The sequence below is a fragment of the Felis catus genome, chromosome A3 (assembly GCF_018350175.1).
Source record: "Felis catus isolate Fca126 chromosome A3, F.catus_Fca126_mat1.0, whole genome shotgun sequence".
NCBI classification, from domain to species: Eukaryota; Metazoa; Chordata; class Mammalia; order Carnivora; family Felidae; genus Felis; species Felis catus.
Genome location: NC_058370.1, coordinates 3,576,459 through 3,600,103, shown reverse-complemented (window position 1 = coordinate 3,600,103; position 23,645 = coordinate 3,576,459). Strand labels below are relative to the sequence as shown.

Here is a 23,645-nt window from a genome sequence, read left to right as displayed (position 1 = left end):
AGAAAATCTAGGTGATCTTGGGTTTGGCAATGCCTTTTTGTCTATAACACCAAAAGCACAATCCACAAAACACAAAGTTCGTAAGTAGAACGTCACTAAAATTAAAAACTTCCGTTCTGTAAAAGACACTGTTTAGAAAATGAAAAGATAAGCCATAAACAGAAAATATTTGTGTAACACATATCTGATAAAGGATTTGGACAGGCATACCACAACATACCATGGGTTTGGTTCTAGGTCACAGAGATAAAGCGACTAATGCATTAAAATGAGTCCAAGGAACTTGGTTTCCCAGCACATACAAAAGTTATGCTTACGCTATACTGCAGCCTATTAAATGCACAATACCATTATGTCTTAAAAAAACAAAGTACATACCTTAATTAAAAAATACTTTAATGCTAAAATATTCTAATCACCCGAGTCTTCAGCAAATGGTAATCTTTTTGCTGGTAGAGGGTTCTGCCTGATCACTGGTGGCTGCTGACTGAACAGGGCGGTGGCTGTTGAGGACTAGGGTGGCTGTGGCCATTTCTTTTTTTTTTTTTTTTTTAACATTTATTTATTTTTGAGACAGAGAGAGACAGAGCATGAACAGGGGAGGGGCAGAGAGAGAGGGGGACACAGAATCCAAAGCAGGCTCCAGGCTCTGAGCTGTCAGCACAGAGCCCGACACGGGGCTCGAACTCACGGACCGTGAGATCGTGACCTGAGCTGAAGTCGGACGCCCAACCGACCAAGCCACCCAGGCGCCCCTGCCATTTCTTAAAATAAGACAGCAATGAAGTTGGCTGCACTGACTGACTCTCCCTTTCATGGGCGATTTCCGTGTAGCATGCAACGCTGCTTCATGGTATTTTACTCACAGCAGAACTTCTTTCAAAAATTGAAGTCAATTTTCTCAAGCGATGCCTATGCTTTTCTCAGCTAAGTTTATGTAATATTCTACATTCTTTGTGGTCAATCTTCCCAGAATCTTCACCAGGAGTAGATTCCATCTCAAGAAACCACTTTCTTTGCTCCTCCATAAGAAGCAACTCCTCATCCATTCAATTTGACTGTGAGATTGCGGCCATTCAGTCCCCTCTTCAGGCTCCACTTCTAATTCCAGTTCTCCTGCTGTTTCCACCACATCCGTAGCTACTTAGGTACCTCCTTCCTCCACTCAAGTCCTGAATCCCCCAACGTTGTCCATGTAGATTGGAATCAACTCTTCCAAACTCCTGTCAATGTTGATAGTCTGACCTTTTTCCACGAATCATAAATGTTCTTAATGGTATCTCAAATGGTGAATCCTTTCCAGAGATTTTCAATTTAGTTTACCCAGATCCATCGCAGGAATCACTATCTACAGCAGCTGTAGCCATATGAAATGTATTTCTTAAACAGTAAGACTTGAAAGTAGAAATTACTCTTTGATCCACCAGCTACAGAATGGATGTTGTGTTAGCAGGCATAAAAACGTTAATTTTGTTGTGTATCTCCATCAAAGCTCCTGAGTGACCAGATATAATGTCAGAGAGAAATAATATTTTATTTTTTAAGTGTTTATTGAGAAAGAGAGAAAAAGAGAGGGAGAGGGAGAGGGAGAGGGAGAGGGAGAGGGGGAGAGAGAGAGAGAGAGAGAGAGGAAGAAGAAGAAGAGGAGGAGGAAGAGGAGGAAGAGGAGGAAGAGGAGGAAGAGGAGGAGGAGGAGGAGGAGGAGGAGGAGGAGGAGGAGGAGGAGGAGGAAGAAGAAGAAGAAGAAGAAGAAGAAGAAGAAGAAGAAGAAGAAGAAGAAGAAGAAGAAGAAGAAGAAGAAAGGCAGAGAGGGAGACAGAGAATCCCAGGCAGGCTCCACAGCTGTCAACACAGAGACCAATGTGGGGATCGAACTCACAAATGGCAAGATCATGACCTGAGCCCAAACCAAGAGTCACCCACTTAACTGAGCCACAAAAGTGCCCTGAGAAGTAATAATATTTTAAAAGGAATCATATTTTTCTGAGCAGGTCTCAACAGCAGGCTTACAACATTCAGCAAACTGTGCTATAAACAGATATGCTGTCACCCAGGCTTTGCTGTTCCATTTGTAAAGCACAGGCAGAAGGGATTTAGCATGATTCTTAAGGGTCCTAGGATTTTTTACATTAAATGAGCACTGACTTCAACTTCCTATCACCAGCTGCATCAGTTCCTAACAAAAGAGTCAGCCTGTCCTTTGAAGCTCTGATGCCAGACATTGACTTGTCTCTAGCTATCGAAGTCCCAAATGGTACCTTCTTCCAAGATAAGGCTATTTTGTCTACACTGAAAATCCACTGTTTAATGGAGCCAAACTTATTACTTATTTTATTCTGGCTGGATCTTCCAGAGAACTTGCCGCAGCTTCTACGTCAGCACTTGCTGCCTCACCTTGCCCTTTTAGGTTCTAGAGACAGCTTCTTCCCTTAAACTTCATGAACCAACCTCTGCCAGCTTCAACCTTTTCTTACCGCTCGCAGCCTTCATAAAATTGAAGGGAGTTAGGGCCTTGCTCTTAATTAGCCTTTGGCGGAAGAGAATTTGGCGGTTGGTTTGAGCTTCTATCCGGGCCACTAAACTAAAACCTTCTCCAGGTCAGCAGTAAAATGGTTTCACAAGAGGCTGAGCTTTTTGCTTATCTCAGCTTTCTGCTTGCCTTCCTCATTAAACTTAATCTTATTTTTAGCTTTCAACTTCAAGTGAGAGACTGAGAGACGTGTGCCTCTTCCTTTCACATGAACACGTAGAGACCATGGTAGGGTTATTAACTGGCCAAATTTCACTAATGGCTGTCTCCGGGAATAGGGAGGCCTGAGGGGAGGGAGAGAGACGAGGGAGTGGCCAGTGAGTGGAGCGGAGACGAACGCATTTGTCACGTCTGCCATCTTCTCTGGGTGTGGGGGTGTGGTTGGGTTGTGGCACTTCAATCACAATCGGAACAAAAAACACTGATCACAGATCACCATAACTCATACAATAATAATGAAAAACTTTGAAATATTATGAATATTACCAAAATGTGACAGAGACAAAAGTGAGCAAATGCTGTTAGAAAAACGGTGCCAATACACTTGCTCAATACAGGGTTGCCACAAACCTTCAGTTTGTAAAAAATGCAACATCTACAAAGTGCGATAAAGTTTGGCGTGCCTGTATCGAAATTATACAGACAACTATTGATACTCAACAGTAACAAAGAACTCACTTAAAAAATGAGTAAGAGATCTGAATACGTAATGCACCAAGGAAGACATACAGAGGGTAAATAAAAATATAAAAAGATGCTGAAAATCATAGATCATGAGAAAACTGCAAATTAAAACAAGATACTACTGAGCACATACAACAACAGCTAAAATCCAAAACGCTGACAACACCCAATACTGGCAAGGATGTAGACCAATAGGAACTCTTTCATCTGTTGCTTGGAATGCAAAAACGGTACAGCCACTTTTTCCACTTTGGGAAGACATGCGGTCTCTTACAAAACTAAACACACGATCTAGCAATTCTCCCAAATGAGTTGCAAGCTTACGTCCACCTAAAACCTGCACGTGAATGTTTACAGAAGCTTTATTTATTAAGTGTTAAACCACGGAAGCAACCAAGATGTCCTTTCACAGGTGAACAGATAAACAAATCTCGGTACACCATGCAATGGGATGTTACTCAGCAGCAAAAAGAAATCAGCCGTCAAGCCCTGAAAAGACACAGAGACACGTCATGGCATGTCGCTGAGTGAAAGAAGCCATCTGAAAAGACTGCATACTATATGGTTCCAATTCTATGACATTCTGGAAAAGGCAAAAGTACTACAGAGACAGCAACAAGATCAGTGATCGACACGAGTTTTAGGAGGGAGGCAGCACAGGGGAAGTGTAGGCAGGAAAATGATTACGTAGGATAATGTAACAGTAGGTACAGGCTGCTATTCATCTGTCAAAACACATAGAACATACAACACAATGAATGAACTCTAACCTCAACTACAGGCTTTAGTTAATAATAATGTAATGATGTTGGTACATAATTTGTAACCCATATACACACCGATGTAAGATGTCAATGACAGGAGAAACTGGGGTGTGGGTGAAGGGGCATATGGGAACTCTGTATACTTATACACCTGAGACTGCTCTAAAAAATCCCATTATTTTAGGGGCATCTGGCTGCCTCAGTTGGTAGAACGTGCAACTCTTGATCACGCAGTTGTGAGTTCAAGCCCCACACTGGGTGTAGCGATTACTTAAAAAAAAAAGTAAAAACGAACAATACTCTAAAAATGGAAGGACTACAAAGAATTATTATCTGCATAATTTTAGGTAATTTGGCTGAAAGAAAACTCCCTATAATAAAGACATGAGTTCTCTTGTCTTGACTTTAGTTTTACCTTTCTCAGGGAACCAGGCATACGTTTTGTTTTTAATTATGGTAAAATACAACATGAACATAAATACAAAATTTACTATTTTAACCATTTTTAAGTTTATGGGTTTGTTTTGTTTTTTAAAGTTTACTTGGGGGGTGGGGGGAGAGGCAGAGAGAGAGAGGACCCCAAGCAGGCCCTACGCTGTCAGACACGGGGCTCCACCTCACAAACCGCGAGATCATGACCCGATTCAAAATCAAGAGTCAGATGCTTAACCAACTGAGCCCCCCGGGCGCCCCCAAGTGTATGTTTTTATATGTAACAAAGATAGTAAGTATTACTTACTATCTCTTCTTGAGATTACTTTACTTGGCTTCGAAATGTAGCAAAAATGAACTTCCCATAAAATAGCGAGCGTGTGATTTAAGAACTTGCAGCATAATTAGAGCCAACCTGGGAAATCTGTACCATCGTGCTACAGAGGTTCTATTTCTCTGGATTAACCCAGTAAACAAGAAGCAGAATCGGATGCCTACCTTAAAAAGAGAGTCATCCATGTATGCGCGTGGCAGGAAGTCTTATAACACAGGGAGCACCACTGTGTGAGACTGAAGAGAACTTCCGAAGACAGAAAGTGGATTTTTAAAAATCAGAGCACAGCTTAAAAGACATGATCAGTTTCCATGCTCCCAGGAAAAAACGAGCAGCCGGCTTAGGGAAATTCTGTGGAATGATTCTAAACTGCAAAGAAAACAGCTGAAAATAAAAGCTCAGCACTCAGACAAAAAGAACCTACTTTCCCTGGGTCTGAAGGAACTAAATAGCTAAGACTAGAAAGAACAGCATACTAAGAAACGTGAAAAAGTGACCCAAAAGGATTTGGTCAAAGAAGAAAGTTGCCAAAGCAGGCAAAGTGAAATACAGATTAAAGACAAAATACAAAGGCCGGTTGAGACAAAGGAAATAATGTCTAATCATGAAAGAACAATCGGAAATTATCTCTTAAGTATCTCATTTGCATGTTGAGATGTCCCAACACATGAACATTTTACATCAGCTCTAGATATTTGGCTATCCAGGTATTAATACCACTCTGGATGATAAATGAAAATAGAAGCCTGTAAAACCTGGATCTTCTAAAGAGCAGTGAGGAACAGACCGTATTACTGGCAGTGGAAATGTATTCTAATTACAAAGTTTTCTTAATCTGCATCTTGACAGCAATGACAAGAAAAAGATTTCCTGTAACTGCTACAAAAAGTAAACTTTCAGCCTAAAGCATGGCGCCGCTCAAACTCCTACTAGAGATGTCCTACAGAGGATTCATCTCATGTAGGAGGTAAAGGCTCCAAAGGGGATGAGCAACAGGACAGAAGATCGACTCCTGCACTCCACCTACATCTTTTCTTGAAAAATCTTGCTAAACTTTGATGCAATAATTCAAGAAATGTAGATGCCACTGTGTGCAAAACTGCTAGGCCGTTCAGGATAACAACGGATAAGACACAATCTTTAAACTCTAAGAGGTTAAAGCGGGAGGAAAAAGAACACACAGAGACAACCAGTTTTTAAAACAAAGATAAGCACCCTGAGAGAGGCACAGACGGTTGTATACACATGCTCAGAGCACCTGCGGGGCAGAGTGAAGGAGAGCCAATGGGAGGAGACAAGGGGCTGCCGGGTGCTTTCTTGCTACACCCATTTACACACCTGCCCTGCGCCTGCAGGCACACTGGCTCGGTGGGGGTTGGTGCCAGGACGAGGTGAGGGAGTCGGGAGGTACTCACTCGCACACTGGAGACCTGAGTTAAAGAACGAGGTCTCGCGAATGTTAAATCTGCAGCCCTCAAGAAAGCGTCTTTCACTGTCTGTTATTAGGTAGGCATATTGTAAGTGTGCAGAAACCAAACACACTGAAAGCTCACCATTTGTTTTTGTTTCAGATCCCAGGAATTAAGTTCAGACGTTAATCTTTTCCCTGATCTTCTGTGACTTTTCACATTTTTTCTAGGAGAAGGGCTTTTATCACAAATAGCGGTATTCACGTCTTTTGACAGTATGTACTTCTTCCTATAGATCAGAGACTCCTCAACGGTCTTATTTAAGAGAACGGATTTGAAAGTAGTTTCAGATTCAATATGCCAATCACTCTGCTTGGTATTTTCAGTGTTTTTCAGCTCTGAACGTTTAGGATGATTTAGTTGTTGCTGACTGTCTCTTTTGCAAACTCCTACTTCCACTTTATCTATTTCGCTATGCTGCGTTGTTTTTTTCTTATGCGGCACCTTTTCTGTGTCTTCACAATTATCACCAGATGTTGAAGAGGATGATTTCTGTTTAGGAAGTTTTTTGACAATAATACCTAGTGGAAAAATAAAACATTTATCTTTATGAACTTAATAAACTGGTAACACATAAATTTGTTAACATCAAAGATATTTATTAGACATTTAAAGAAATGAGTATTTCCCTGAGCTACTGCTATATACAGAAAAAACGATGTTTCACCTTGATTGAATGTATCTCCCGATGAAGTACTTGCTCTTTTGTTGTTACATAGATTAATACTTGCTACAGGGGTCCAGCATGACCATTTGGAGTTCATTTTATTTCCACAGACGTTGTCCAACACACCAGATAACCTGGAAAATAAAATAGCCTGCTTAACGTATCATAAAACATTAGCCTAGGACTCTGACCTGAGACCTTGATTTTTTTTGTATCTAGTCAATGTTTATCGATGGTCATTTGTTAATAGTCAAGTATGAAAAGATTTTGGTAAGTCATGATGAAAGTTAAAATTTACTATATAACTGATGAGATTAAAAAATGTTATTACAAAAGGTCTATTATTGCCACTATTTGATATCTACTAATATGTCTCGTATCTTACATGTACTACTGTGCATTTAAACTAGGTTAAATTTCTTCACATTCATCCCTTATTCTTTTAAAAATCCCGTTCATTTGGAGTCAATATGAAAAAGAGTTCTGTGGCTGCTATGGAAAAGCAGACTATTCCCCATTGTGCACTCATAGTAATACATGTGATGATCAGAGCTACAGCCAAGACCACCTTCTAAGAATACATGGGCCTTTTAAATTTATTACATTAATCTAAAACAACATTCATATATGCTGACTTACTCGATGGTTTTTGATACTTACACAGGTTTATCTTTTTTTCCCACTGTCTGTGAATCAGGAACAGCATCCTGCAGTTTATCTAAATAAAACCAAAATTATGGCATTTTCAGTTTTGTATGCAGCTGGCAGGGTAAAATGGGAGCCGGTATACAATTTGATCAAGGTTCACGTATTAGGAAGGAGAGACTGATGTTCTTGGAAATAGAGACTGTAGAATATTTTCCTGTAACCTCTAAGTTTCTAAATGCATAAAGCCAAATGCATTCATTATGAATCTTTCTTTTTCAAATCAACAAAAGTCAGTGGAATTAAAGGAAAATATGAAAAGAATATTTTTATAAATATTATAAATATTATATATATAAATATATAAATTTTATAAATATATAAATATTATAATATTATTTAAAAAATAAAATATTTTTTTAAAGAGAAAGTAAAATTAAATTTAAGAAGTACTTACTAAAATTTTGGTTTAGGAATTCAGTGTCCTTGTTTTCCGTCTTCTCTACAGCTTTAGCAGTTTTGATATGCTATAAAACATAGGGGACATGTTAATGTTAATTTAAACAAGGTATTATATGAAAACAACCCTTAAAAGTCACCGTGTTAATGTTTAAAACCTTTAAAATAAATTTGCCTTGCTATTAAAAGTTGGATAGTACTTCTACTGTTTCATAAAGATGATGCCCATTCCAGAATATTGCTTATCCTAAAACACAAGAAAACCATTTTCACTGCAGACAAGGCAGAAGATTCTACAAATTTTCTGGACTCATCCAGGGCTAGTACAGTAATTCAGCTTCCATCTGTAGCCGACGCTTTCTAGAATCGCCACGGCACATCTACTGCTCTGCAGCTGCTCTCACAGCCTGCACCTATTCTGGTCTTTTCACTAACATGCCTAAAAGATTGGGAAGTTACGATACATTAAAGGATTTGGTAAAGTTGTGGCCATTGGGCAGGCGACTTCTTGCCTACACCAAGCTTCCTTCTTTCCATAGCCACAGATACACATGTACCCAGATCAAATAAAAACCTGCCATGACTATCAGAAAAACACACCCTACAGGCTGGGACATCGTGCCTCGTCCTGCCTGTCTCCCCTACTGAATCCGGCCAGTGGGTCTCTAAGTCTCGAGAGGAGCAGTGGGAACACGTGCTGGTGCGTTTGGTTGTCACGAGGACTGAAGGGCTCCCTGACGAAAAAGCACAGGCCTAGAACACTCAGGACCACGCCACACCACTGAATGAACGACAGTGCCCGGATTAAGGAACACTTAGCCTGGAAATCGGAACAACTCCTTCTGACTCTTAGTACCGTTTATCATCCTGCCACATACCATTTCATCTTTCTTAAACCCACCACCTATTCTTTTTTACTGCAGTAACAAGGCTGTTAAGCTTTGCTGGAGAAAATTACACATATTTCTGAACTAATACATGTGATAGAATTCAGCCTTAAATTTAGAAGGCCTTCACTTTGCCTCACACCTTTACTTACTCTTCCTTCTCTCCATTATCTCTTAGTAGCTATTTCCATCTTTACAGGTCTCTGAGTCTCTCCTGCAACATAATGCGATAGAAATTCACCAAGCTCACCTGACACTTCAGAGAAAACAGACCTGTTAGGTGCTCCTCATCTACAAACTTAACTTACCTGCATCTCTCATTACCTCCTACATCTCCCAGGAAATAACTTTCTTTTACCTATTCTCTTATCTGTTGTTCTTCAAGAGCATTTCCTGGTCTTCACCCACGCCTCCAGCTCTGGGGCTAGGCACCTGCCCCTCCCTTAGGTCCCTACTGCTTCCTTTATGTACAGTCTGAGAACATTTAGACAATATTATAATTATCTTATTCATCTATCTAATTTCCACAATAGACTTTGAGATACTTAAGGACAGAGTCCACTTGTATTTTACATTTCTAGCAGACACTAACTTGTATGATAAACTAAAGAATGATGGCAAGTCCATTTCTCCTCCCGAATACATAAACCAAAGTTATATTGAATGGATATTCCTAAATTTTATTGGTAGCAAAATAAATGAAAGTCATAAGGACTGACTTTCAAGAACAAGAAGTCATATACATATATATATATATGTGTGTATATATATATGTATATATATATATAGTAATATTTTCAACAAAGTGAGACACTACTTGCAAAAGAAATTAGCTCAATATGTATTTCTATAGTAACTTGATAAAATTAATTTTTTAAAATGTGGTCAAAGTAAAATTACTTTGTCTGTATTATCTCTGCTCTTTCTTTCTTCAGATGGTCTGGATGTAAGTGATTCCGCATTATCCACCCCACTTTCGGATGTTTTAGGAATATCAGGTTTTTCCGCAGAACTCATCATGTGCAGCGGTGGTTTAACTCTTCCTCTTCGTGGTGTTGCTAAAAAGGAGGACAAAGGACTGCCGTATTTGTAGGGTTTTAAACATGACATATTGCGGGGCACCTGTGTGGCGCAGTCGATTAAGCGTCCGACTCTTGGTCTCAGCTCAGATCATGATCTCACAGTTCATGAGTTTGAGCCCCATATTGGGCTCTGTGCTGATGGTGCAGAGCCTGCTTGGGATTCTGTTTCTCCTTCTCTCTGCCCCTACCCCGTGTGTACTCTCTCTCTCTCTCAAAATACAATTTTTAAAATTACATATGCTATTACTGAGGCACTTTTTAGATGAGGAATGTAAAAAAGGGAGGTGCTGGGAGGGGCCCAAGACTTCTGGTTTAGATGAATAAGTGGATACAGATGCCATTTACCAAGGTAAAAAAATGGACAAAAAACTAGCAGGGGGGGGTGGAAAAATCAATTTACTTGGGACCTGTTAAAATTGAGGAGCCTGTTGGATATTAGACAATTGCCCAGGAGGCAACTGGATTTTGGGAACAGAAGGTCACTATTAAATTGTCATAAGACTAATAATAAATATGACTGTTTTATAGCAGCTAGTACGTAGCATTATGTTTTCATTTTTATTCAGCTCTTAGTATGTACCAGCACTGTCTAAATGTTTCACCATATTCCTCATTGAATGAATGATTTTTATTTTGTCTTCTAAACAACTTGATGAGGTAGACACTTTAGCTCCACTTTAAGAAAAGAAAACTGGTTCTAAATTCACCCGGAGGATAATCTGTACAAAATACACACCTAGGAGCAGGGGAACAAGCCCAAGCAGCCCGAGGGACACAATGTTTTAGCTGCTATGTTATGGCTGACTCCCGCTTAAATTACAAGTTATTAATCTGGGTACTAATATTTTGAATAATGCTTATATGTTAATACCCGTCAGACCTTTCTTCGAAATTTGAAATCTCTTGGCAATTAGAAGACGTTTGTGGTTTGTATCTTAACAATTCCCATATCTCTAACTTATCCTCTGTGTAAATTAAAACCCCAGAATATCTCTGAATTAAAAAATGCCTGCTTTAAAGATAGAATAATGTCTGGGGCACCTGGGTGGCTCAATCGGTTAAGTGTCCGACTTCAGCTCAGGTCATGATCTCGTGGTTTGTGAGTTCAAGCTCCACATCAGGCTCACTGCTGTCACCCTGTCAGCGCAGAGCCCACTTCAGATCCTCTGTCCCCCTCTCTCTGCCCCTCCCCTGCTTGTGGTCTTTCAAAAATAAAATAAACACATTAAAAAAAAGTGTGTATAAATATATATATATATGCACAAAAATATGGACATATATATATAAATATGTATGTTAGAAATCTTTCAAGAATATAAAACTTACATGTGTTGATTAAAAGTATTGGGCTTCTCACAGTGTATCTATCTGCACCAGGAATAATCATTGATGCTTCAGACATTTTTCTTTTGCTAGGAGTAATTATCTGAAACCATGAGAAGCAGCCACAGTAAACACACATCCTCTTTTGAAATGAACTGTCCTACAATTTTATTCATAACCTTTACCTTGACTACACCCAAAAGACATATGGTATTTTATACATGACATCATATCGAGAAATTTCTGTTTTAGGCTGACTTGAGAGGCTCTATCCTAAATATTTGGTATTGAATAGGTAGCCCAAACAAGGAACGTTGTTTTAAAAAGTATTTACAGAGGGACACTGGGTGCCTCAGTCAGTTCAGCGTCCGACTCTTGATTTCTGCTCAGGTCGTGATCTCACGGTTTGTGAGTTCAAGCCCCATGTCAGGTTCTACACTGACAGCATAGAGCCTGCTTGGGATTCTCTCTCTCCCTCTCTCTCTCTGCCCCTCCCCTGCTCGCATGCTCTCTAAGAAATAATTTTTAAAAAGGAGTTATAGAGTATCCAGATATATGGAATACAGCACCTTTATATACCAGCTGAAAATATTTTACTGATACTGGGTGTATCTTACAACCAATGGCTCAGTTTCTTATTCTATTTCAGGGCATGATGTTTGGATACAGACTTAGGCGAATTTGTTCGTGAATGCCTTCATAATGTTCAGCATTCCTCAAAACTTTCACATATTTTAAAAAATTGTATTAATCATCTGTGGAGACCAAACTGACTTTGGAGTAAAGGCAGCTACAGGAATTCAGAGACTCAGCAGCACACGCACGAGCTAGTGGCTCTGATAAAGATGCACATTTTCTGACTTCATTCTAGAGTGACTGAACAGAAGGAGGCAAGCAGAGGCAAGGGCTGCAGGAACAGGAGTTTCAGGGGGCGTCATATAAAGGAGGAGATGATGAAAAACTGCAAAGAGGCAGAGGAGAACTGTGTTGTTGTTGTTGTTTTTTTTCAAAGGCACCTGCCCGAGACTAAAAAAAAAAATACTGCAGGTATTTTAATAGGTATGTAAATGGGGTGAGAAGGAAAGGTGGAAAGGAGAGGAAAAGGGGGAATTCTAAGATCAACCAGAAAACAAACTACTGAACCAATGGATTCTTGTGCAAAGAAGGATAGTTGCTAGCGGCATAGTGAATGGGACCTGGAAAGTTACTTATCCATATAAACGCTTCACAGTTAATTCTGAACGAAAACACAGTGGGTATTTCACAACGGTGCAATGTTTTTTAAAGAGATCTTTTCCAGAGTTTATGACTTACTGAGTTTAAGGTGGGGGTCCTAAGAATTTTATATAACTACTCAAGGTACAACTTGGATATAAAAGGCACAGCATTGCCAAGTAGTATTCCATTGTATATATAAACCACATCTTTATTCATTTGAAATCTGGCCATTTGCAGCAACGTGGATGGAACTGGAGGGTATTATGCTAAGTGAAATAAGTCAGTTAGAGAAAGACAGATATCATATGTTTTCACCCATATGTGGATCTTGAGAAACTTAACAGAAGACCATGGGGGAAAGGGAAAAAAAAGTTACAGAGAGGGAGGGAGGCAAACCGTAAGAGACTCTTGGATACTGAGAACACACTGAGGGTTGACGGGGGAGTGGGGGAGAGGGGAAAATGGGGGATGGGCATCGAGGAGGGCACCTGTTGGGATGAACACTGGGTGTTGTATGGAAACCAATTTGACTATAAATTATATTACATAAAAAAAACCAAAAGGCACAGCAAATGGCAAATGGCTTTTATAACTGAATTGTCTAAGGAAAACTGACATTTCACTTAATGAAGAAACAAGACTAACGGGAAAGGACAGCAACACCAACACGTCGAAGTGTATGGGGGAGCCTGTGAGAATTCCAGTTGTGTAAAGGTGAGAAGTTAGTAAAAATTGCAGCGGGAAAAGGTCCATGAAGAGAAGTGAAATTAATCATCAAGCCTTGCAAACATAAGGGCCAGGGGGAAATGGGGAAAAGTGAAAAAAAAGGACACACAACATGGATGAACGTAGAGGTGCAAAAATTAGTGCGACATAAAAAAGAGGCAGTAAAGCAACTGACCTTACTCATAAAGTGGTCTTTAGAGTAAAAGGAGACGTAGAAGGTCCCAGAATTGAGTCCAAGTTTAGATGCAGGAAGGTAAACACAGAGATCACAAAGTTTCTGAGCAGAAGAATGCTACCAGGATGCCGGTACTAAGAAAAGCATGGGACACCACAAGGGGTAGCTCACAGGATGAAGCAACCGTGTCCAAGAACAACGAGGGGGTGGCTGCATGAAGCCAGGTATGCGAAGATGAGCAACAGTGAAGGGCGTGAGGAGGAAAGGACTTGAGAGATGCTGTGAAAGGCCCACCGCTGGTACCTCGGTCCTAGGTGTGACAGGAGAGGAGGCTGGATTCAGGACGCCATCCAAACGCTAACGGTAGCCTTACTGAAGTATGCAGACAGATGCAAATTTGACACAAAAGATAAAAGAGTTTGAAGTTAGACTTTAGGAAAAGACTTGGAGGGACACACCAAGGGAAACATTAGAAGAGTGAGGCATCACTGTGGCACTCTGAAGAGAGGTCTGGTACGTTTCAAGTGTTTACACTGGGCACGTGAAGGAGCTCTGTAAGCGAGAAGGCACAGACGTATTCAGGAGGCTGAGCCACGCTTTTAGAGCGAATCTACATCCAGAATGTAGGGAGGGAAAGTACCTCCAACGTAGTGACAGAGTAGGGACACAATTAAAATGCTAGCAGAAATCGGAGCAGGAGAGGACAATAGGAAAGACAGGGCTGTTGGCCATGTCAAGTGTCACAGCGAGGGAAGAAGGTGGAGTGCTGGTTCTGTTGAGTGTGGCCTAGAAGGGAGTCTCCACGAGGAGGAGGAGGAGGAGGAGGAGGAGGAGGAGGAGGAGGAGGAAGAACTTAATACTTTGCTTTCTGTCCTTGTGTGAGTAAAGAGACACTGCATTATAGATTTGTGTTCTGCATAAGGCCAAAAGCAAATACAAAACAGAGGGGATAAATGTAAAAAGTGGTAGTTACTCTCTTACACTTACACATAAACAGAATTGCTAAAGCACAATGCTTTTGTTTGCATTTGTAAAAGGCAGGGGAAAATACTCTGAAATGTTATTGATGACGACCATTAATGTAAACTCTAGATACCTTTTTCTATAATTACATATAGCAATGATTTGATCTATGCTGTTTTATAAACAACTATTTTGACACCATATTTACCCCAAGCTGACTATTCTTTCTGCCCCCTTGATTGCTGTTTTTGATACATTTTGGAGGTTTAGTGAATTCCTTTTGGGAGTTAGGTTTTTCCTTCAAACTAATGATTTCCTCTTCCATGGGTGGGATTTGACTTTCTGGCACCAGAATCTGTTGGGGAGAATGTGGAAAAAAGTATTTCAAACTCCAAACCACACAAAGTTCTCAAAAATCACTGGATGTCTTAATCAAGCACCTACTCATCCCACACTTGCGTCAATTCTTTCTGTCTTCCATGTACTTAGTCCTACAGATTGACCCAACAAAAAAGCACCCACGTTTCAAATGTCAATAGACATAAAACCAACTTTGGCATTAGAGGCAGGACATATACTTCTAATTTTTAAAGTTATCAAAACTATTAATAACTATCTTCTGTACTAAAATAATAACATACTTTAAAAATCCCATACATCTTATTGGGGCACTCTCTATGCTGAGACAGGATATCTTTTAGATACTCACCCTCCAACATCATACTGTCCTATTACTTATGGTTCAGCTTAGCCCAGTGATAAAAATCAAGTAAGTCAGACACATACCTGTGATCCACTTGCATCAAAAATTATATGCACAGATGTTTTGGCAACGGAAATACCTTGTTTTCTGGTAAATTCCTAAAATTAATTCAAAGAGATGTCATTTTCTCTCAGTTCCTTCTATTTTAATGCAATTATCTCCTGTTTCCTTTCAAAACTGCTGTATTATCTCAAATCATTATTTTGTGTACATAAATACCCTTCTCAGAATACCATAATGTCTCTTCACTAATTAGTCTTCCTAGACTGCCATTTCGGTGAGGGTCCCTCAGAAACATAGTCTCTTTTTCTTTACCATAAATCTTTCCCACAGCTATAAACTGAATGTTTCCCCCCCAAATTCACATATTGAAACCTAATCCCCAAGAGATGGTATTAGGAGGTGGGGCCTTTGGGAGGTGAGTGGGTTATCAGGGCAGGGCCCTCATGAATGGGATCAGTGCCCTCATGAGACCCCAAAGAGCTCCTTCACCCCCTTCTGCCATGTGAGGACACGGCGAGAAGCTAGCCACTGTGAACCAGGAAGTGGGCCCTTACCAGAAAATAAGTCTGCTAGCACCTGATCTTGGACTTCTAGCCTCCAGAACTATGAGAAGTCAATGTGTGTCACTGAAACCACCAAGTATATGGTATTTTTGTTACCGCAGCCTGCACAGACTAAGACATGCATTACCCAAGCTTGTCAACAGGATATCTCCCTCAAACTTAACATGAATTGTCACCTTATGAACTCATGATGTCTTCCACAACTCTAGAAAGCACCTTATCTAAATTACACCCATCAATTTCCAAAGCCATTTCAAGCCCCGTCTCCAAAGCCTTTCCTTTAAGTCTCTTAACGAGCATTCTCTTCCCTCAACTTCTATACCCCATTTTCCCTATGCCACTCATTCACTTCTTCTGGGGTACAGTCTGTAATTCTCACAATGTTTACTATCGTAAAAACAGGGTTTTGTCTCAATTCACTTTTTAAACACCTAGCAGAAATTTTGTTAGATGTTTTGAGTACTGCAGCTTATTTTGTGATCTGAGATTCTAAACAGGTGTCTCAAGGATACAACTAACAATCTGATGGCTATTCCACATTACAAATTTTAAAAACTAAAATCTACATGTCATTTTAAGAATTCTAGGGAAAAAAAATCAATGAAACTTATAGCCCCAAATAACTAAAAGTTTCCAGAATTATGAAAATAAATATTTATTTAAAAGAATTTGATGAAAGTATGTATTAAAAAGAATTAAAACACTTACCCTGTATTTATTTGCACCCAAAATTTTTTGTGTCACACTAGCAATTTCCAATGATGCATCAAAATACAGAAGCAATTCTTTCCCTTCTCTTTTACTAATTTTTACTGTATTTTTCAAGGTTATGGTCAGTAGCTTCTTCGATTCTCTCACTGCACATAGACAAATCATACTGATTAGTTTACATTCATTTCTATGCTGCCACTCTATAGGTACAGTATAAATAAGAAAGTCATGCAGCATATTCAGTAAATCGAAATAATATTAACTTCTGGATCTAACAATATTTAATTAATTCTGGGACTATGCATCAATTCATTTTTCCGAGTCTTCTGATCGATGAGTTACAGACTAATAACTAATAAGCTAAAGCCGTAAATATGTTTTGGACACTCACAGGTTCTTAGTAAATATTTCTGGAACACATCTAAGGGAACTATTTGCTTAACTTAAAAGAGGCAAACAAAATAACTTCAGTTCCATACATAAATAAGTATATTTTTAGGCAAAAGCATCTATTCAAACATTTCTGTTAAAGCCAGTTGTTACAAACAAGTTGACAGTCAACAACGGTCAAAAAACTTGAGTGCCAGGAAACTGAAGGAGAATACGGTGCAATTCCTCATGAATTCACTGATCCGGTAAAAACAGTGCCAGTTTGTAAGAGGGATTTAGCTCCCTTCGGAATCACTTGGCATCCAATTCAAGTGCCTGTACTATGGACTACAGGCCACCAGGGTCCTGTCCTACTCTGCCAGTGCTCCTGTTGATTGGCAAGTCGTCACTCCTGCCCCCAGTGTACACTTTGGGGCAGGAGGAAAACGCCCTGATGGAAATGGAGCACACCACGTAGAAAAATTTCTCTACATCAGGGAAAGCTCTACTGGCTACTCCATGACCTAACCCATGGGATAACTGTCTCCATTGGCTATAAAATTCTGATTGCTATGAGGCTTACTCAAGCAGAATATGGGTTGTTTTTGCAACGATATGGTCATGAAAGCTTCCAGAGTAACATCTGTCATGGTAATAAGAATTATTAATTGCTTGAAGACAGTGGTGACAGTCTCTAATTTAAAGAGTGCGGTGGTTTTATTTTGGGAAAAAAAGTCATGTGTGTCAACAGGAACAGGTATTCAGACTTTAGAGATGAAAGTTTTGGTGACTTTGAAGACAATAATGTTTTGAATGCTGATGATGAATATTAGAAAATTTATAATCCTGATGTATATTTTTGCTGATTATTGTATCGCTCTGATCTGATTTTTTTCTGCAGCTTGCTATGAACTAGTAAATGAAACATTTACTTCGCTGCTTACATAACCATGGTATTAGAAATTACTTCCAATGTTGCTGAATGCTTTGTGCCTTTATGTGCAAAGTATCCTCCACATATATTGTAACTATATAAGAATTAGTTGATATTTGTTATCTTTTATTGTCAGCTTTGTTGAAACTTCTGGTATTTCCTTTGACTGCGTGGACTATGTCATGGCTTGTTTTTAATTAGTAATATTACTGAGATATCAGAAAAGTCATTTTATTGCTTGCTAAAGAATCCAAGTATTTACAGATAAACATATTTGGACCTTACGTTATCTACATACCCATAGGAGATTCCAATACACTATAGGTACATGAATATAATATGTTTTCTCCTGCAAAGGCATTTAAAAAATTTTTAAGATCGTCCATGGAGACTAAATAAAAATTCTTACATATTATATACAAAAGGGTCTAACTGCATGCACCCCATTGTGCTGCCTCCTCATCCCCTAGTCTGCAAGTATACTAACTGATCTCCAGGTTTTGCTTTTTTTTTTTGTTTTTTTTTGTTTTTTACTTCCATGGGTGCCATTCATGTAAAAATTCGGTCTTGCCTGCTCCATACAGGTTACATTAGATTACCACATTATTATGAAGGATATTAAAGGATACAAACAAACAGCCAGGTGGAGAGATAAGTAGCGTGAGGTCTGGAAGGGTCCGGAGACAGGAGCTCCTATCCCTGTGAATTTTAGGTTGTACCACCCTCCTGGCACAATGATACATTCTTATTCACCAATCAGGAAGCCCCCCCCCCCCCAAACACTTTTAATCCACATATAAAGAACTTAATTTTTTTTATAAAAGTATCCTCGTAAAATCAGGATGAGTTTTATATCGGAAAACCTTAAAAATCAACTTCAAGTTATGCTATTGAAACAATGAAAATAACTTTTTTTTGCCCAATTATGTGCAGCTACACTTGGCAAGATGCAAGACACAACCGCATTAAGAAGTGGCAGCAGTGATTGGCGTGAAAATAGAGGAGAGAGAAATTGAAAAGATTTTAAGAGACAGTAAAAAATGGATGTGGAAAAAGATGAGTTAAGGGAAGGAAACGATCAAGAGTGGCTTCTGTATGGGGCGGGGGGAGCTGGAAGGTTATCCTACCATTTGTCAAAACAGGAAATAAAGAAGGAGTTTGGCGGGATAGAATCATGAGTTTAGTTTTATTTTTATCAATTTTAAGTTTATTTAAATTCAAGTTAGTTAACACACAGTGTAGCGTTGGTTTCAGTGATTCATCACTTACATATAACACCAATTGGTCAACACAACAGTGCCCGCCTTAATGCCCATCCCCCATATAGCCCATCCGCTCACCTACTTCCCCTCCAGCAACCCTCAGTTTGTTCTCTGTATTTAAGAGCCTCTGGGGGCGCCTGGGTGGCTCAGTCGGTTAAGCGTCCGACTTCGGCTCAGGTCATGATCTCACGGTTCGTGGGTTCGAGCCCCGCGTCGGGCTCTGGGCTGACAGCTCAGAGCCTGGACCCCGCTTCAGATTCTGTGTCTTCCTCTGTCTGGCCCTCCACTGCTTGCACTCTGTCTCTTGCATTGTCTCAAAAATAAATAAACATTTAAAAAAAAAGAAAAAAAAAGAGCCTCTGGTGGCTTGCCCCCGTCTCTGTTTTTATCTTAGTTTTTCTTCCCTTCCCCTACATTCATCTGCTGCGTTTCTTAAATTCCACATATGAGTGAGTTAGGGTTAGGGTTATTTGTCTGACTTATTTTGTTTAGCATAATACATTCTAGTTCCATCCATGTTGTTGCAAATGGCAAGATTTCATTCTTTTTGATGCTGAGTAATATTCCATTGTGTGTGTGTGTGTGTGTGTGTGTGTGTGTACCACATTTTCTTTATCCATACATTGGTCAATGGACATGTGGGCTCTTTCCATAATTTGGCTATTGTTGACAGTGCTGCTATAAACATCAGGGTGCATGTGCCCCTTCAAATCAGCATTTTTGTATCCTTTGGATAAATACCTACTAGTGTATTCCTAGGTCTTAGGGTAGTTCTATTTTTAATTGAGTTTAGTTTTAGACGTGGGTTTAGATATTTTAGACATCTGCAAAAATATAAAGGTGGGATAGTTTATTGCTCACATCTCTATCTAGAGCTTAGTTAAGAAATTAGGAAAAAAGATTCAAAACTCAAAGTGTAGTCAACAGTGTCAAATGTAAGGGAAGGGTCAGTACGAGGACTGCAAGTGTGCAAACTGATACTAATAATAAAGTTTATTATTTGGACGTCTAAAATTCAGTGGAGTGGGACAGAAAACAGAATGTAGTAAGAGCAGGACTGAAAAGCAGGAGAAAAAAGATTTAGTAAAAACTCTCATAGTTGGCTATAAATGGAAAGAGTAAGAGGGCTGAAGGAAGACAGAGGATCCAAGTAGGTTTTTTGTTTTAAAATACAGTAACATATGTATTATAAAAATATGGGTACCATAAAAATATAAGATGTGAGGGGCACCTGGGTGGCTCAGTCCATTAAATGTGCAACTCTCGATCTTGGCTCAGGTCACGATCTTACTCATATTGCAAAGTTTCTGACACACACAAAAGCAAAACAACAACGACAGACAGACCAAAAACTTTTTTGTACAACTGACAGCAATGGCACAAAAGCCAGGAAAGCAAAAATGGAAGTATCCTGTTATGGAGTTCCCATGCTACACATAAGAGGGTATAGTATTACACACTATCAAGCTAAAGATGTATAAAATAAACCCCAAATCAACCACTGAAGGGGGTATAAAGCCAACAAAAGAGACATAATGAAATCACTGGAAAAATCAATTAATACAAAAGAAGAAAGAGAGAAAAACAAACATGGCAGAAGGAGTGGTAGGGAGAAAAAACAAGAGCTAGCTGGTAAATTTAAAGCGTATTCAAAATCACATCAAACACCGTAATTCAAAGGCAGACATTGTCAAATTGCATTTAAAAAACAATGCCTTTAGTATATGATGCCTACAAGTAACCCACATTAAATAGACAAAAATGAGTTAAAAATAAAGAAAGATATGCCATGCCATAATTAACCAACAGAAAGCTGGAGAAGGTATCTTAATATTAAAGTAGATTACAGAGCAAAGAATTTAACTACAGGAAGAACAGGGTCATTTCATAAAGATCAAGGGGTCAATTTAACAAGAAAAGATTCTACTACATGTTTATACAACTAATCGTAGAGAGTGAAAATACCTGAAGCAAAAAATGATAGAACTCAACAGGAAAAAAATCACAATTACAATGGTGACTTCCATACCCCCCTCTCAGTAACACAGGACAAGCGGATGAACAGGATATGTAAGACTCAAACAACACTGTCAACCCACCCTCCCACCCAACAATAGAATGCCCATTCCTTTCAAGTGCACACAGAAGATTTATCATTACAGACCACATGCTGGGTCATAAAATAAGTGTTGAGATTTTTAAAAGGATTCTCAAGTCATACAAAGTATGCCCTCTAATAACAATGAAATAGTTATCTCTGAAATCCCAAATACATGGACTCTACATAAAAAATTTCTAAATAAAACTATGGGTCAAAAAAGAAATCAAAAGAAAAATCTTAAAGAATCAGATTAATGAAAATGGAAATACAACATATGGTAATTTGCAGGATGCTGCTAGGAAGTACTCGGGGAGAATTTAAAGCTGTAAATTGTAAATGGCAGGACACCTGGTTGGCTCAGTTAGTCGGTTGAGCATCTGACTCTTGGTCTTGGCTCAGGTCATCTTCCCAGGGTCGTGAGATTGAGCCCTGTGTCTAGCTCCACATTGGGCCCCTGCATCAGGCTCTGCACTGAGCATGGAGCCTGCTTGGGATTCTCTCTCTCTCTCTTCCTCTGCCCCTCTCCCTTCCTCTCTAAAATAAAACATAAATAAAAATTTTAAAAGCATCTTCATAAAGTACAATACAATAAAGCTGAAACGGCTATACTAGAAGAATAAACAGTCTCAGATCAATGACTTCAGCTTCCACCCTGAGACACCAGAAACAGAAAGGCAAATTAAAACTAAAGTAAGCTGAAAATAAAGAAACAAGAAACATGAGAGCAGAGGTCAGCAAGATTGAAAACAGGAAAACAAAAGAGAAAAATCAATAAAACCAAGGGCTGGTTCTTTGACAATATCAATAAATCGATACTCTCCTTTCATCAGACTCATCAGGAAAAAAAGATACAAGTTATGAACACCAGAAGTGACAGAGAGGCCATCACTGTAGTCTACAGACAGTAAAGACAGGAAGGGGCCACAATAAACCACTTAACACCAATAAATCTGACAATATGGATGAAATGGAGAGATTACGAGACACAAATTATCAGTTTACTCAGGAAGAAATAGGTACCATGAAAAACCCCTTAGTTATTAAATAAACTGAATTTGTGGTTAAGAGCCTTCACAACAAAGAAAGGTGCAAATACTAGGAAGTAGTTAAGAAAGAAAGAATACCAATTTTACACACATTCTTGTAGAAAACTGAAAACTACGCAGTGCCTGGGTGGCTCAGTCGGTCAAGTGTCCAGCTCCGGATTTTGGCTCAGGCCATGATCTTGCAGTTCGTGAGCTCAAGCCCCATACCGGGCAGGCTCTGTGCCAGCAGCATGGAGCCTGCTTGGGATTCTCTCTCTCTCTCTCTCTCTCTCTCTCTCTCTCTCTCTCTCTCTCTCTCTGTCTCTCTCTGCTCCCCTCTGCTTGTGCCCACTCTCAAAATAAATAAACTTAAAAACAAAAAAGAAACCTGAAGACTATGGAAAACTTGCCAATTCATTCCGTGAGGCTAGTAACACTGCCTGCACTCTGCCACAGAAAGACACAGACCTAGCATACAGAACATCAAATTCCTGCCTGACTTCTGGGAATCAGTGCCAATGATACAGAAAAGGAGAATACGTACCGAAACCAAGTGGGGTTTATCCCTAGAATGCAAAGTTAGTCTAACATTGGAAAATCAATGTATTTCTATTAGGAACCTAACAAGAGAAACCATGTATTATATCAACACATGCAGGAAAAGCATTTCCCCAAACCCAACATTCTTTATTATCAAGGAGGGCTCTCAGCAGCTTAGGAATAAAAGAGAATTTCCTCAGTCTGATAGAGGGTACACGTGAAAAAGTGTCACCGTAAATAGGTCATAGTGAAAAAAATGCTTTCCCCTTAACATCAGAAGCTAGGTCAAGACACAGGCTCCCATCACTTCTACTCAACATGGTACTGAAGGTTCCCGGCAGCGTAATACGGCAAGGAGGGAAGACTGACCCCTACGGAGTGTCGTCAAGGATGTGGACAACTGGAACTCTCACACACTGGTGGTAAAAATGTAAAATGATAAAACTGCTTTGGACAAGTCTAAAAGTTTCTGAAAAAGGTAAACCTATACCTGTGCTTTTGATCACACTCCCTGGTATGTAGCCAGGAGAAATAAAAGCATATATATAATCACACATACATGAAGATAATTATACATGAATATTTTCAGTAGCATTTTACAATAGCTGGAAACAGGGAACACTCCAGATAGTCATCAACAGGGGAATGGGCGGAACAAACTGAAGTAAAACCATACACTGGAATACCATTCAGCAATAAAAAGGATTAAACTCTTGATACATGTGATGTGGCTAAATAAAAAAAAATACAAATGTATATACAAAATATGTCCTATGTAAATGTATATATTATGTGTAATATAGGTCATGTAAAATATGTAGAATATATACTTCTACATGTGTACTTTGTATATTATATATTACATAGACAGTATACATAAATACATCATATACTGATACAAGTATGTATGTATATACATATGCATTACTAAAAGAAAGTAGCCAGAAAAAATTGCTACATGCTGTATAATTCTATTTATAGAGACTGCAGAAAATGTAAACTTATCCAAGGTACAG

General features: G+C 39.2%; 1 protein-coding gene across 8 annotated transcripts in view; it reads right to left on the bottom strand.

Annotated features, from left to right (window-relative positions):
* The window catches only part of SYCP2 (synaptonemal complex protein 2), a 78,935-nt gene that overhangs the window by 21,097 nt on the left and 34,193 nt on the right, over window positions 1–23,645 (bottom strand). For all 8 annotated transcript variants that reach the window (XM_045053416.1, XM_045053420.1, XM_045053419.1 and 5 more), the window contains exons 15-23: window positions 16,396–16,544; window positions 15,145–15,219; window positions 14,567–14,713; window positions 11,280–11,379; window positions 9,772–9,929; window positions 7,983–8,052; window positions 7,541–7,598; window positions 6,881–7,014; window positions 6,298–6,734 (exon numbers count right to left, since the gene is read on the bottom strand). In XM_045053416.1, the coding sequence (XP_044909351.1) occupies window positions 6,298–6,734; window positions 6,881–7,014; window positions 7,541–7,598; window positions 7,983–8,052; window positions 9,772–9,929; window positions 11,280–11,379; window positions 14,567–14,713; window positions 15,145–15,219; window positions 16,396–16,544 (1,328 nt within the window). The remainder of the gene's footprint in view (window positions 1–6,297; window positions 6,735–6,880; window positions 7,015–7,540; window positions 7,599–7,982; window positions 8,053–9,771; window positions 9,930–11,279; window positions 11,380–14,566; window positions 14,714–15,144; window positions 15,220–16,395; window positions 16,545–23,645) is intronic.